Source organism: Chlorocebus sabaeus, chromosome 7 (genome assembly GCF_047675955.1).
Source record: "Chlorocebus sabaeus isolate Y175 chromosome 7, mChlSab1.0.hap1, whole genome shotgun sequence".
NCBI classification, from domain to species: Eukaryota; Metazoa; Chordata; class Mammalia; order Primates; family Cercopithecidae; genus Chlorocebus; species Chlorocebus sabaeus.
In genome coordinates, this window is record NC_132910.1 from 73,184,215 (window position 1) to 73,200,122 (window position 15,908).

At 37.7% G+C, this 15,908-nt stretch overlaps 1 protein-coding gene across 10 annotated transcripts in view; it reads left to right on the forward strand.

Moving 5' to 3' along the window:
• BLTP1 (bridge-like lipid transfer protein family member 1) overlaps positions 1-15,908 on the forward strand; it is a 401,511-nt gene that overhangs the window by 193,329 nt on the left and 192,274 nt on the right. For all 10 annotated transcript variants that reach the window (XM_073017605.1, XM_037991533.2, XM_007999715.3 and 7 more), the window contains exons 2-3: positions 3-89; positions 14,508-14,637. In XM_073017605.1, coding sequence (XP_072873706.1) covers positions 14,541-14,637 — 97 coding nt within the window. In that variant the 5' untranslated portion in view covers positions 3-89; positions 14,508-14,540. The remainder of the gene's footprint in view (positions 1-2; positions 90-14,507; positions 14,638-15,908) is intronic.

Here is a 15,908-nt window from a genome sequence, read left to right on the forward strand (position 1 = left end):
AGGTTTAAGATGAAACACTGCAGAAAGGCCTTCTGAAGAAAAGGAGAAGGAAAAACAGAACGTTGCAAACTCTGGAAATAAAAACGTGGGTAAGTATTTTTGGCTAAGTTTTAAAAAGGTCAAATTTTCAGTTAAAGCCCAGAGAAAAATCTTCTGACTTTCTTTTTTTTTTTGAGACGGAGTCTCGCTCTCTCTGTCGCCCAGGCTGCAGTGCAGTGGCGCCATCTCGGCTCACTGCAAGCTCCGCCTCCCGGGTTCACGCCATTCTTCTGCCTCAGCCTCCCGAGTAGCTAAGTCTTCTGACTTTCTGCTTCAGTTGTGGTTTAATCTGCCTATATTGCTAGGGAATGGGGGTGGGGTGGTGGTGATATGTAATGTAACCTGTTAATCATTTTACTTGACTTTTGAGCTATTGATACCTGATTGACAATTAAGTCATGTGCTTAACCTGTGCATTGGCAGGAGAAAGCAAGGAAATCCTTTGCTTAACAGGTGTCAAAATTCTGTTCTCTCTTCTGCCTGCTCTTTAATCTGCCTATGTTTGTAAAGTGTTTTTAATAAATTGAGAAAATGAAGAAAAGTAGTTGACTTTTGGTTTGTTTTTCATAGAATATTGTGTATGGCTGAACTCAAGTATATTTTTTTTATGAGTTCTACAGAGAATAATAGAAGACATGATCAAAGATGATTAAGAAGCATTGTAATTCATTTTATAACTAGCTATTGAGTATCATATGTCAGACATCCAGGCTTCTGGTAATAGAGTAATGGTCTTCATGGCCCTGCAGAGCATTACAGTAGTGCATTTTCTCTTAGAAGGTAACATTTTTGTGAACTGATATATTTTCTTTATTTGATAAGCGAGTATGTTTTTGGTTTATGTAGAAGACTAGGAAGTGAGCATTACTCATATAGTAAGTGTATTTATAATAAAAAATTTACTATTATTTTAGTTGGTAAAGCAGGATTCTTTATGAGTGCTGCTTTAATGTACAGTGGGAAACTAGGGTTTTTTTTTTTTTTTTTTTTTTCTTTTTGAGACACAATTTCACTCTGCCTCCCAGGCTGGAGTGCAGTGGTGCAATCTCTTCTCACTGCAACCTGTGCCTCCTGGGTTCAAGTAATTCTCATGCCTCAAGCTCCTGAGTAGGTGGGATTACAGGCATATGCCACAACGCCTGGCCAATTTTTGTATTTTTAGTAGAGACAGGGTTTCACCATGTTGGCCAGGCTTGTCTCAAACTCCTGACCTCAAGTGATGCACCTGCCTTGGCTTTCCTAAGTGGTGGGATTACAGGTGTGAGCCACTGTGCCTGGTGAAACTAGGATTTTTGTAGACTTTATTTTAGCATACTGTATTTCATATTAAAGATAGTGACAGAATTTTAAATTTTTATGGGAGCTTAGCAAAATTAATATTTTAATTTGAGAAAAATTTGAGGAACTTATATAGAAGATATGTGGTCAGATAGGGAACTGTTTAAGTGATGAATTGGAGGGAGGTGAGCTTTGAAAACTGGTGACCAGTTAGAGGCTATTATAATTATCCAGGTGGGAAATGAGAACCAGAGTGCAAATTGGAATTAAGAAATGGAGATGGATTTAATAGATGTAAAGGAGGTAGATGGATAGGATTTAGTGGGCTTGAGGTAAAATGAAGTCAGGGTAATTTCTAGCCACCATCATCTTTATGCATATATTAATGTTTAATAAATACTTTTGGGATGCTTAGAATGAATTCTCTGGTTTGGGAAGCTGAGTAGATTCTGGGGCCCTTTACTGAGGTAGGACTTATAGGAAGAGCAGTAGATTGGGGAACATGATTGGAGACGAGTTCAGTTTGATCCATTAAATCTGAGGCATCTGTGACTTCTAAGAAATGTCATTAGGCAGTCGTATATATGGATCTGAGTTAAGCAGAATACCCAGCTTGAGATGTAAATTTTGGAGTCAAAATTTAAAGATAGTTAAAAGCAGTGGCAATGGATGAAATCACTCATGGGAAAATGTAGAGTGAAAATAGAAGAGAAATGAGGATGGAGAACAACAGCATTTAAGGGTGAGGCTGAAGAAAAATACACCTCAAAGGAGTGGGCAGGGAAGTAAGATTGGGCAAGAGAGTCACAAAAGTCAGTAGAAGAACCAAGTTTAGAGAAAAGGAATGAATATTAGATGTCTATAGACATCAAATAAAGTGAGGACAACTAAAGTATCCATTGGACATATCACTTAAGAAATTGTTGATGACCCGAGCAAGAGCAGTTGTACAAGTAAAGCTAATTCACACTGGGTAAGGGATATGGATGTTGAAATAGCTAATGTCATTTACTATTTCAGAAAGTTTAGTTGTAAGTGGAGTAGAGAAGGAGATGGCTAAAGCTATGAGTTTGAGAGAAGGTTTGTTTTTTAAGATATAAGGGATATAAGCACACGTTTATTTGCTGAAGATAAAGAGTCATCAGAAAGAAAATTGGAAGATAGAGGAATGAGGCAAAATAATTGGTGAAGCAAAGTCCCTGAACGAACTGGAAAGGATGTAATACAAGGGTTCAGGTCAAGGGTACTTTAGATAGACTTCTACTGAGACAGGAAGGAAGGGAAGGAAGGAGGTGATGATGATTATGTATACAGATAAATTTGTAGGAGGCAGGGTAAAGGGTTACTCTACAAAGTTTATGCAGGAGACTCTGACTTATGGTAGAAAGAGGAAAGAGTTCACTCTTGTTATTGGTAGCCTTCTTGGTGTGGCATTGCTGACTCCTGATCTTTTAGTAGGGAGGGGGAGAAGAGTGAGGTGGTTTAGCTTAAGATGACATATATGAATCATCAGATTAGAGATACCTTGAAGATCTCTTGCAAAATTACCCTTCTCATACTTTGTATTAGTATCTATGGCTAAATAACAAATTGTCCCAGAACTTAGGGGTTTAAACTGATAAACATTTATGATCTCAATTTCTGTGGATCAAAAATTTGGGAATTACTAAACTGGGTACTTCTGGCTCAGGGTCTTTGAGGAGGATGCAGCAAAGATGTAGGCTGGGACTTTAGTTATCTAGGGTAGTGGTCCTTAACCTTTTTGGCACTAGGGACCAGTTTCGTAGAAGACAACTTTTCCATGCACCCAATGGGTGGGGTTGATGGGGGGATGGTTTCAGGATGAAGCCGTTCCACCTCAGATCATCAGGCATTAGATTCTCTTAAGGCGTGCACAACCTAAATCCCTCGCAGGCACAGTTCACAGCTGGGTTTGCACCCCTATGAGAATAATGCCACCCGCTGATCTGACAGGAGGTAGAGCTCAGGTGGTAATCCTCGCTCACCTCCGGCTGTGTGGTCTAGTTGCTACCAGGCCATAGACCAGTAGCAGTCTGTGGCTTGAGGGTTGGGGACCCTGATCTAGGGGCTCAACTGGGGCTGGAGGGTTTAATTCCATGATGGCTCACTAGTTTAGCTTCTGGATGGAGACCAACAGCTTTTTTTGTCATAGTCACATAAAAGTTCAATTTCAATTATAGTAATTTTCTTGGTTCACAGGAATTGGCTATTATGTGGATCCATTTGGCTCTCTCCCTAGCAACACTCTAATTAAAAAAATATTTTCTTTGAACTTGATATGATGAGAGTGTTGGTAAACACATGTGACCATTTTCCCCGTCCCTGTCTCCCAAGTCCCTGTTTTTTTGGGTGGGTAGTTTGAGTATATATCAGGTGAGGGTTCCTGACCCAAGTGGCTTAAGACTGGAAGATATAAGAAAAGCCTAAATGCTACATAGGAAAAAAGAAATAGTTTTATTTCAAAAAATCCTTTAGAGTTTTTCTTTGTTGATGCTAGCATTTTAGTGTTATTTTGTGTTTTAGAATATTTTAAATAAACATGGAAGTGAGAAATTGAATTGTTGATTAAAAGAAACTTACAGAATATGTTTGTCAGCCAATATGGAAAAAGCATAAATGAAGCCCTATAACTAATTAATTTATGGTATGGGGACTAACCCTTTCATTCATGGTAATTTCTATTGATCTCTTTGTATCGCTCACCATATTAAGGAGTATGCTGGAGGTAGTAATTACCACTAAAGTATTACTATTAAAAGTAGATAATATTTAAAAGTCATGATTTCTTCTAGATTTGGAGAGATTATAGTTAGCTGTCTCTACCCTCTTAGTTGATACGTCTTCTACAGCTTTTTAAGTTTTTGAGGCCAGGCACAGTGGCTCACGCCTGTAATCCCAGCACTTTGGGAGGCTGAGGCGGGTGGATTACAGGGTCAAGAGATCGAGATCATCCTGGCTAACACGGTGAAACCCAGTCTCTACTAAAAATATGAAAACAAAATTAGCCGGGTGTGGTGGTGGGCACCTGTAGTCCCAGCTACTCGGGAGGCTGAGGCAGGAGAATGGCATGAACCCGGGAGGAGGGGCTTGCAGTGAGCCGAGATTGTGCCACTGTACTCCAGACTGGGTGACACAGCGAGACTGTTCCAAAAAAAAAAAAAAGTTTTTGAAAAAATTATTTTGATAAGTATTTAGGTGAACTGGCATAAATTTCTGACTATGGAGGTGAGGTTTGGTAAAATACAGCATTTTTAGTTGGATGTTATGACTTCTTAGATGTTCAGAGTTCTTCCATACATAAACATGAAGAATCATTTTTGTAGCATAGATTATGATATTAAAAATTATGTTTGTTTCGTTTGCTGATTTATAGTGTTTGGATCATCAGTCGCCATACCTGAATATTTCTTTTGCCTGATATTTGATTTTCTTCTAAGAATCATGCTAACTAGTACTTGTGGAACTATGTTTTTAATATTGGTACTTTCTTGTTATTTGTGGCAACTAATTTCTTTTGGTTATAAATATAAATTCTGTTGTTAAATGTTTTTCGGCTGGGCGCAGTGGCTCATGCCTGTAATCCCAGCACTTTGGGAGGCTGAGGCAGGTGGATTACCAGGTCAGGAGATCAAGACCATCCTGGCTAACACAGTGAAACCCTGTCTCTACTAAAAATACAAAAAATTAGCTGGACATGGTGGTGGGTGCCTGTGGTCCCAGCTACTCCGGAGGCTGAGGCAGGAGAATTGCTTGGGCCCGGGAGGCGGAGGTTGCAGTGAGCCAGATTGTGCCACTACACTCCAGCCTAGGCGACAGAGAGAGACTCTGTCTCAAAAAATAAAATAAAATAAAAAATTATTTTTTACTTACTGTAAGGAATAAAATGCATTTTAATCATTTACTGCCATGCACTTTATTGTTTTTTAGCTTTCACTTTTTTTGTTGAATTGATTTTTTTCTTTAAGAATATTAATAAAAGTAGCTTAGCTACTACTGCTATAATGTTTTTTGTCAAGTGCTGTGCAATGAATTTTATGTTTGCTTTATGTTTTTAATACCTTCAGCATCTCTTCAAGGAAGAGATGACCATCCTACTATTTGGAAACAGGCTCAAAGAGATTCAGTAGCTTGCTCACAGCTAACAAAAGTATAAAAGGGATGAAGCCAGCTTTCCATTTCAAACCTGGTTTTAAAGCCTACTCTATTTCTAAGATACCAGACAATTTCTATCATTTCTGATTGAATGTTATTTTACCACATAATTCTATTGGGCTTCAGAACTAGTTAACAGGTGAAATTGTGTTGTGTATAGAATCCTGGGACTGAAAAGGACCTGGAGTGACCCTTCCTAGGTAGTAAGGATTATACCTAATCTATTTTACCTAAGAGGATAATTGTTTATTTTGTCTGCATTTGAATAAACAGAATAGGACATTATATAATTTTGATTTATGTGCACAAAGATGCTGACCCTGGCCAGAATTGTTAAGGAGGCTAAGTTTGCATTTGTTGCCCATCTCGTTTTGAAGATTTTTCCCCATCTTTAGGAATCTTAGGCTTTTTGGGATATTCATACGTTCTGCTTCTGAATGAGAAAAGCACTCTAATGAATCAATTTACACTAATGCCACATGGTAATCATGAATGGTGGGTATTATTGAAATCCCATTAAGATATCTTTGCATTCGTAAAAGTATTGGTTAGCATTCTATTTAACTAAATGGATGGTGTAATTTTAGGCCTTGTTGTATCATGATGGGAGCAATTTTTAAGCAGAGAGGGCCCTACAAATCACTGTACATGTAATGGGTAATGCCAACCTTTTTATACATTCCAATACTATCTTAAATGTATAAAGTTTACATAATTTAAGTGAGATATTCAATTGCCGTAGACACATATTTTGTATACTTTATCTGTGTAGCATCATAGAGTTGGAAGGAACTTGACAAAGTCATTAGTTCCAGGCCATCTACCTGAGGCTTGGTTAGTGCTTTGATCATTCTTGTCACTTTAGAAATAGTTTACATGAATTAAACACTCCTTGAAACTTTATTTTGAATAAAAATGTTGTATGATCTGACTTGTATTTTACGTTTGTTTTGGGATCTCCTTACGCCATGGGAAAGATAAACAATCTATTCAGGCAGATCTTTTGTTTTGGTATTTACTGAGCTATTTGGATCAATGACTTGGTGTTTTAATTGTTAAGGAGGAGATAAATGTCTTTAAACTTGGTAACCCTACACAAATTATCTGAAGATGATTTGTTACATATGTGCAGAAACCAAACAGTTAAAAGTTTTCAAGTTAAGCGTTTGCTCTGCAACGTTTAATATTGATCAGTAAATGTAGAAAGCAGTATAGAAATGTGATTGTACAGAGTACAAAATTCACAGAATTTCTTGTATACAATAATGGTGCTATGTGCTAACAGGTACTTAATCTTGGTGATGAAGAGAGTGTATGTTGGTGGAGTTCAAAGGAGAGCTCTAAAGTTTGTTTATTTTCCAACCCTTAAAAAACTATGATTAAATCCAGAAGAGTTTAATATAATGGTCTGAAGATTTGTGAATAGCTTAGGTCCAAAGATTGTGATTTCATTGTTGCATGAGGGATTTGGGTATGATTAAATTTTTTTTTTCATTTTTGTTCTATTTGGAATTGGGTTGTTAAAATATTGAATATTCTGTTTCTTTACTTTTTTTTGGCAGGCCGGTTGTAGGGGGTGGGCAAGAAATACTGTATTGAGATCTCTTCTTAGCTCTAGCAAATGAGAACCAGTTTTTCTTTTTTCTTTTCTTTTTTTTTTGAGACAGGGTCTTGCTCTGTCACCCAGGCTGTCATGCAGTGGCGCAATCATAGCTCACTGTAGCCTTGACCTTCCAGGCTTAAGTGTCCTTCCCATCTCAGCCTCTCCAGTAGGTGGAACTACAGGTGCTTGCCACCACACCCAGCTAATTTTTATATTTTTTTGTAGAGGCGGGGTTTCGCCATGTTACCCAGGCTGGTCTCCTGGGCTCAAGTGATCCACCCACTTCAGCCTCCCAAAGTGCTGGGATTACACGCGTAAGCCACAACACCCAACCAGAGAACCAAATTTTCTTGAGGGTATAAAAGATCATTTAGGAGTGTCTTTGGCCCTGAATACATTGGAAATATTTGCCTGTCTTTGACAATAGCTCCGAATGATGTATTTTTTATAACGATGCATTTATTTCATTCATTTATGAAGCAAATATTTATTGAAAGACTGCTCAATGCCAGGAACTTTGTTGGGTATTGGATACCCAAATGAGTAGGGCAAGCTCATCCTTAAGGAGCAGCCATTAGTGGGGGAGATAAATTTCTAAACCGATAATTACAATACAGTGTGATAAGTACTAAGAGACAGGTAGTCATTCAGGCAGCATTTACTTAGAATTTTCTATATCGTTAGACATTCTACTAAAGATTATGAATTTCTAAATCTTATACTTAATACTCAGAATTTCTGAGTTGTGTGGTAGACTTTTTAAGCCCAATAAATATTTATTGAATGGATAAGCAAAAACATATAAAAAAAGGTTATATTACACTTCCTGTGTTGCTCCAAATAATTAAAATCAAATATACTTTGCCATGACAGTGCCAGGGTAAGCTGTGGCTCTTCACAGCTAGGTCTTCTCAAGTGGTAAGTAATGTTGTATGGACATATTCAAGCTTAAGCCTGATAAAGGAAACCTTATTTCACACAGTTCTGTTCAACTTATGGGATATTTGTTTTAGAGGAGCCATGAAGCCCTGGAAGGGGATTAACCAGTGCACTGAACTTTCTTGAGGATCTGTGGGCAGGTTCACAGATGGGAATTGGGAAAATTGTAATCAACCAGTTCTTTCCAACTCTCCTTCTTTGAGTTAATCAAATCTTGCTGAGATGGGGTGGAGTTGGGGGATTTGGGTCAAGCTGTGGTGATGAAAGTTCTCGCATCCTTAATTCCTTTCAGCTGTCACCCTAAGGTCATCCTTCTGCTAGCTGTTATTCCACAAATTAAATGTTAAGAAAAATAGAAGGGGAAAAGGGACAGTAGAAGGTAATGGGGTTATAACAACAACAACAACAACAACAAAAAACTGGGAGTAATAAGAAGAAAAAGGATGAAATAAAAATGTTTTTAAATAAATATGAACTCGACTCATACTTTAAAAATATGTGGAAGCAATCAGAGTCTGTCATTTTTTTCTCTACAGAATCTCCTTGCATTTGGGTTCATTCTTTCATCTGTTCTTCCTGTTCTGATAAAAGAAATGTTCCTCTTTCTGTCAAAAGCTAGTTCCTGCACATATGTATGCTCTGGATTGAGATTTTAAAAATCTTATATATTAACTATTGTGTGCTTTCAATCATTTGATTTCATGGTTTCTTCTAAAGCACACAGTCATGCTTCTTGTAAAGAAAATTGTCCTTAGATTTGATAGGCCTAGTTATAAATAATAAAACACAGTGCCTTGTTTTGGGTTTCCCCAGAAACAAACCTGGGATAGAGATTCAAGGGAATATAGTTTATTGGGAAATGATCATAGGAAATACTAGTGGGAGTGGGGAAGGAAGAAAAGAAAGGGATAGAAGTGAATAAAGGGCATTATTCTGGCAGTTACCACTGTGGGCACCTGGAGCTCACCCACACTGGGGACTCTCAGAAATCAAATAAACTACCCTTGGAGTTGTCCCAAACCAAGAGCAAGGAAAATTTGAGTGTTAAATCCACCAACTTCCTAGCCATAATTGACATTAACCCTCTGGCATTTCTAGTTTGTCCCTGGACTGCAAGCTGAGTGTGTCCTTGCAGTCAGAAAGCAGCCCTCAGCAGGGTGTCACAGGTGTTCATAATGAGCAGGTTTCCTGTGTAGAGGTTAGTGCCAACAGTATATGGGCAAGACACCAATGGCATTGGCCACCAATAGCAAACATTTGTACAATTCAGTATCTATGATGTACCAGAAGTTCTAAATGCTTTACATATATCAACTTACCAATTTTCACATTATAACTGTGAGATAGGTACTGTTGGTGTCCTCACTTTACACACGAGGAAACAGTACAAAGAGGTTAGGTATTTTGCCCACAATCACACAGCTATAATTTCAGAACTGACATTTGAACCCAGGTGAAGCATGGCATAGAGTCTATGCTTTTAATCCATATAGTGATCTGCTTCTGGAACAATATAGTCTGAAGTACCATCTTTTGATTCTACTGTTGTTCCATAATAACTGCCTTCTCTTTCTCACTTTCCCTCATCTCTTTTGTTTTAGTATTCTGTATCCACTTCCTTATTTGTAGCTGTCTCCTCCCCTCCCTGCAATTCTAGAACATTGTAGGCATTCCTCTTTCCATTTTACACTGAAGGCTATCATATCAAATAATTCTTGCTAAGGTATTAACTGATATTTCTGAGTTTATGTGAAGGCCTCTGAGTTTGATATTGCTTAGTGAGTATCTGCATTTTAATTACAGAATACAAATATTTAAGAACCATAAAAGATGTGATTATAGAGTTACAGATGACTAGGTTAGAATTTTGGGATTGGGAGATACCTATACCTTGGCCATGGTTATAAGGAGAGGCCAAGAAATGTGTGCTTAGGCAAAGAAAAGCTGTCTTCCCAACTACAGCATCCTGTCCTCCAACCATCACTTTGTCTTTGTCTTTTTAAATTATGGAAATATTACATGCCAGTTGTAAAACAAACAATATGTGAGTGCCCAAAATAAAGTGAAAGTCTGGTTTTGCTGCTGCTTCTCCTTCCCCCAGAATCTCTTTCCACTGATTAGATTAGATTCAAGCTATGTGCATCTTTGGCAGGAATATCACAGAAGTGAGACTGTGTTCTTCGATTAAGAGGCTCACAGTTTTGACTTATCCTATTGCTGCTGGTGTTTACATTGATCACTTAACTTGCCTTTCTCCAAGTTCCTCTTTTCCCCTTTGTCATTAATAAGTATTTTTTTGGGGGTGGGGGAAGAGTTATTTTGATGTGACTATATTGTTAGCCATCAACATTTGATTATATTGCTATGGAGTCAGATACCTGTTTTTTGTTTGTTTTTGAGACGAAGTCTCGCTTTGTCACCCAGGCTAGAGTGCAGTGGCACGATCTCGGCTCACTGCAAGCTCTGCTTCCCGGGTTCACGCCATTCTCCTGCCTCAGCCTCCAGAGTAGCTGGGACTACAGGCTCCTGCCACCACGCCCGGCTAATTTTTTGTATTTTTAGTAGAGACAGGGTTTCACCATGTTAGCCAGGATGGTCTGGATCTCCTGACCTCGTGGTCCGCCCACGTTGGCCTCCCAAAGTGCTGGGATTACAGGTGTGAGCCACCACGCCCGGCCTCAGATACTTGTTTTATTAAATGGGTAGTAATCCATTACTATCATTTATTTTTATGTTAGTCTGTCCCAGGTTTTTCCAGTGGGAGCCTCTTTAAACTGGCTTCTGTGTCCTTTTGACATGTTTGTATCATTCTTTGGGTACTTCTTTCCTTTCTGGAAAACAAGGCTTATCTTTACTTTCTGTCCCTTAATTGTGGAGTCAGCCACTTTTGCAAGGGACCCTGTTTCCTCTTAGTAGAAAATGGCTTTTAGAAACAAAGTTTTCTGCTCCTTTTTATTGAGGTGGTGTTGCTCTCAGGACCTGTTAGTGAACACATGCATGCACATATACAGTACATAAATACATTTACAGCTATATTTATTTCTGTATCCATTTATGTTGAAAACCATAGCTCCAGTTCTTATCTACCATTTTAGGTTTCATTCTAATTTTCTTCCTTTATATATCTCCAACAGTGAGACATTGTAATAATGGCTCCCATTATCCTTAATATATTTATTTACTTCATCTCCCAGGTGTGTCCTCCTTGTCCTACTTCTGGTCCAACATACTTTTCAGCTTGTTCTCCTGCATGGAAACCCTACTTAGCTCCTTTGGATCTGTGACCTTTCTCTTGGGCTCTGACACCCTATGCCCGGCAGCCTTCCTGAGTAGATGCTTTTTTCTCTCTGCTCAGGCTCTCACTCCTCTCAGCCTCTGAAACCTTAAGCTGGGTGCTTCTCCTGTGCCGCCTCCTGCCCCTACTGGCCATGGATGTTCTTCTCCTTCCACTCAGGCTCCAGCATCCTGTGCCTGACTTCTTCCCTACAAGTGTATGCTCCTCATATCACTCTGTTTTTGACACATTTAGGTGCTGCCACTACTCCACAAGCCTGTCCATCATGCCACTGGATACTTAATTTATTCATATCAGGCTCTGACATCCTGCTCTAGGCCGCTGAGACTCCTGTCTCTCTCTTCCCCATGTGCAGATGCATGCTTTACTCTGCTTCACCTTGCAACTTTTAGATTGAACTGTCACGAAGGGTAGAGGAAGAGGAAACAACCAATTTGTATTTTGTTCCACCATTTGCTCCATGAAGATTTTGCAATAGATTACCATATCCGTCTCCAGTCTCTCACTATTAAGGAATTGGCGATATACTACTTCATGTGGCTGAACACGTAACAACATTTTCGTTTGGATTCTGTGTCTAGTGTTGCCTTATTTTCTTTATACCAGAATATCTACTTCTTACTTTAGGGACTTTATTCAATCTTAGCCTTTATTTCTGTACTTGCTCAAAATATGTTCTTTTAAATATTTAGCCTTTATGTGTTGATTTATCTTAAAGGCTTTGCATTAATCTAATATTCGGGAAATATTGATTGAAACTTGTTTGATACTGTAGGGTTTCTGTCTTTACAGCCTAAACAACCTCTTTCCACATTCTTTTTGATTGTGGTTTGTTACAGTGGTGGGTTATGATTATTTTAGATGAAGTCTTTTTGGTGGATAGATCATTTCCCCTTGGATTTGATTAGAAACATTTCCTTTTTATATGGAGACCTGAATGCTGGGACATATCTCTCATGGAACTTTCCTTTAGAGTCTTTTCCTCCTTAGTGATGTGCTGGCTAGCAATCTGTAGAATGGTAAAAATAAGTATGAAATAGATACATATGTTGTTTTATGATATGTAAACCATTATCTAATATGTGAATATTTGGTTTTAGATTTTTTAAGATAGTTTTTTTTTTCAAAGTATTTGCTTCCTTTTAAAAGTTAAAAAAAACAAAAACAAAAAACAAAAATCTTAAGAGGGAAGAAAGAGAAAGCTCATGTTGTAAAGTTAGCCTCCAAATTTTAAGGTTCTGATTGACAGGGATTTTTCAAAGCTTTGAAAAATACAAGAACATTTTTTATGCAGTTTCTACATTATAGGAAAAAAAGGATTATTGTAAACTGAAAACATTTTCTTAATCTTCTCTAGCTCTTTTGCCTTTAGGTTTTCATATCGCTATTAATAATAAACCTTCTGTTATTGAGTTCTTTATTTCTTAAGAGATGTTTAATTTGCCTTTGTAAATTATATGATTTAATCAATGTAGAAATATGATTCATAATGTGTTGTAGATTGTGTCTGGCAATGTCGTCTCATCCAATTTTTATTTATTTATTTATTTCAGAAGGGTTCTCCCTCTGTCAGCTGGGCTGGAATGCAGTAGCATGATCATAATTCACTGTAACCTTGAACTCCTAGGCTCAAGCAACCTCCTGCCCCAGTGCCCTGAGTAGCTGGGACTACAGGTGCACACCACCATGCATGGCTAGTTTTTTTTTTTTTTAATTTTTTTGGCAGAGATGGGGTCTCACTCTGTTACCCAGGCTGGATTCCAACTTCTGGCCTCAAGAATTCTTCCCGCCTTTGCCTCCCAAAGCACTGGGATTATAGGTTCCTGGCCTCATCCAGTTTTTAAACTTGTGATGTCCAAAGATAAGAGTTGTGGTGAATAAACAGAAAACGGTTTAGAAAGTTAAGTCAGATGTATAAAATTTCAATTAGAAAGTTATCCTTCCATATTCTTTACTGCAGAAAAAATTTGCTATTTTTGTAGTTATCTGTAAAAATCTCCTCTGCTGTTTAGTCTTAAAGTAGTATTAACTGTGTAGGTCTCTTTGTGATTAAGTCTAGCTTTTTTGCTCTTTCTGATTTATTATGAGATAATTTTGTTATCAGTAGGTTGGGTTAGTCATATGTTACTACGGTATTATGAAGGAATATTTTCTTGTTTCTTGGATCATAAAATATGAACTTTTTCCTTTTTATTGTTGGTACATCTCAATATTCATATTCATTCTACTACTGTGTGTGCATATATCCATATACATCCATATTTATATACATATGTATATGCACACGCATGTTTATGCATACAAATATTTGTCAGAATTTGAGTCACAGTTCTACAGTGAATTTTTCTTTATCTTAAGCATCTGATAGCAGGAGGTCTTTTTACTGTTCTGACTACCTAGAGTGAATCTGAACTAGGAAGCTTGTTTCCCCATGGGATAATGGAGAATACATAGAGGTGATGGAGGGTAAGAGGGATTTATCTAACTTAATATACAAATATGACAATATTAAGTGGTGGCTTTGGGACAAGTCTGGATGAATTTGTTCAATGTAGATGGCTAGTACTTCTGATTGTTGAGATGCTTTTGATTAAAGAATAATCACGCCGGGTGCAGTGGCTCACACCTGTAATCCCAGCACTTTGGGAGGCTGAGGCGGGTGGATCACCTAAGGTCAGGAGTTCAAGACCAGCCTGACCAACATGGAGAAACCCCGTCTCTACTAAAAATACAAAATTAGCCGGGCATGGTGGCGCATGCCTGTAATCCCCCCAGCTACTCAGGAGGCTGAGGCAGGAGAATTGCTTGAACCTGGGAGGCAGAGGTTGCAGTGAGCCGAGATGGTGCCATTGCACTCCAGCCTGGGCAACAAGAGCAAAACTCCGTCTCAAAAAAAAAGAATAATCACATTCCTCTTATTTTGAGCCAGAGTATAGTAATTGAACCTTAGGCAGTGCTTACATTTAGAATGATGAAATCAGGACATTACAGATATGATACATTCTCTTACATTTTAGTAGAAATGTGGGCATTTTTGTTGTATTTTTGCATGCTCATCATTGAAAGAAACAGAAAGGTGATTTAATCAACTTTATTAAATTCACCCTTTTTTCCCCTTCATGATTTCTGTTGCAATTTTATAAACCTCTGATTGTAAATTTAACCTTTGACCTCTTTTAGGCCTTTAGATGTTGTTCTGGAAAAACTTTAGTAATGGATCAAAGGAAGAATGAGAGTATTGTCCCTAGTATCACTCAGTTAGAAGATTTTCTTACAGAACACAATTCCAATGTTGTTTGGCTCCTTGTTGGTAAGTGGAATATTTTTCTTCTACTTTATTGTGTTTTAAGTATGGATTAACAGCTGCCAGATTTTAAACAGTGGTTGACTGAAGTTGGAACACTAACACTACCATTTATTTATTTTTAGGAAGGAAGATTGTTATTTATATTTCTTGAACATTTGTTCTGGAAACTGGTCTGAAATGCTCTACTTTTTCTTAGGCTGCCTTCTCATCTGACTTAGGGGAAGTGGAAAGAGAAGAAAAACATTGCACTTAGCTTATCTTTCCGGTTTCAGGTCACCTTCCCTACTTCTTGACTCAACACGCACACAAACACTTTTGTTTTGTTACAGAAATAATAAATCCTCCAATATAATTTTACTGTAAAATAATTCTATTTTTATAGTAAAAGAGAATTATATGCTAATCTTTTAATCTCTTTCCTCACTCCTTATGCACTTTTCAGTGAAATCTGCTATTAATTTTTTTTGTATAATCTAGAAGTTTTCTAGGTATATACAAATAACTCAAACTAAATAGCAGAGAGAGAAAGGAAATATGAGTGAATGAATGAATGAATATGAATGAATGAGAGGGAGAAATACAAAAATAATACCAGGGAAGGGAGAAATTATTGTAGACTATTTCTGCTCTGGAAGTTTTCATGGGAGAATAGTATTTGACTTTAATTTTGGCATAAGAATTGGAAACAGAGGAAATTAGGAAGGGTAAGAGAGGAAAGGAAGGGTAATGATAATTTGTTGAATATCTTCTCTGTGCTGGAAACCAGGTTGTACATATGTTGTCTCACTTAATGCTCAGAGTAGCTTTATAAAGGTAGGTTTTTATTCTTTTCCTTTTACTTCCCTGTTGGGGAATTGAGGCCCTTAAAGATTACGTAATTTATAAGGGTTACACAGGTGGTTTTTTTTTTTTTTTCTGAAGGGCTGCTTATGCTTCTTTCATGACACCCAAGGGTGTGAGTAGGAATATGTATGAGTAGAGGTGAAGTGTCTGTTCCCTTTCCTGTCACCTAGAATTTTTCAGACTTTTTTCTGTTCTAAACACTTCCTTTCTTTAAGAAAAGAACAGCAACAGTAACAAGCAGAAAAACATTGAGCAATTGTTTAATCCCTCTGTTTTACTATGAGGGTAGGGGGGCATGATATAATGAAAAGACTGCAATTCATTGGAAACAACTGGTTGAAAAGAACCTCAGTGAATAGATCTGACTGGAAGAAAAAAGAAGTTTATATAATATCACTTTTTGCTTCTTACTGCCAGCGAGCAGGGAATAA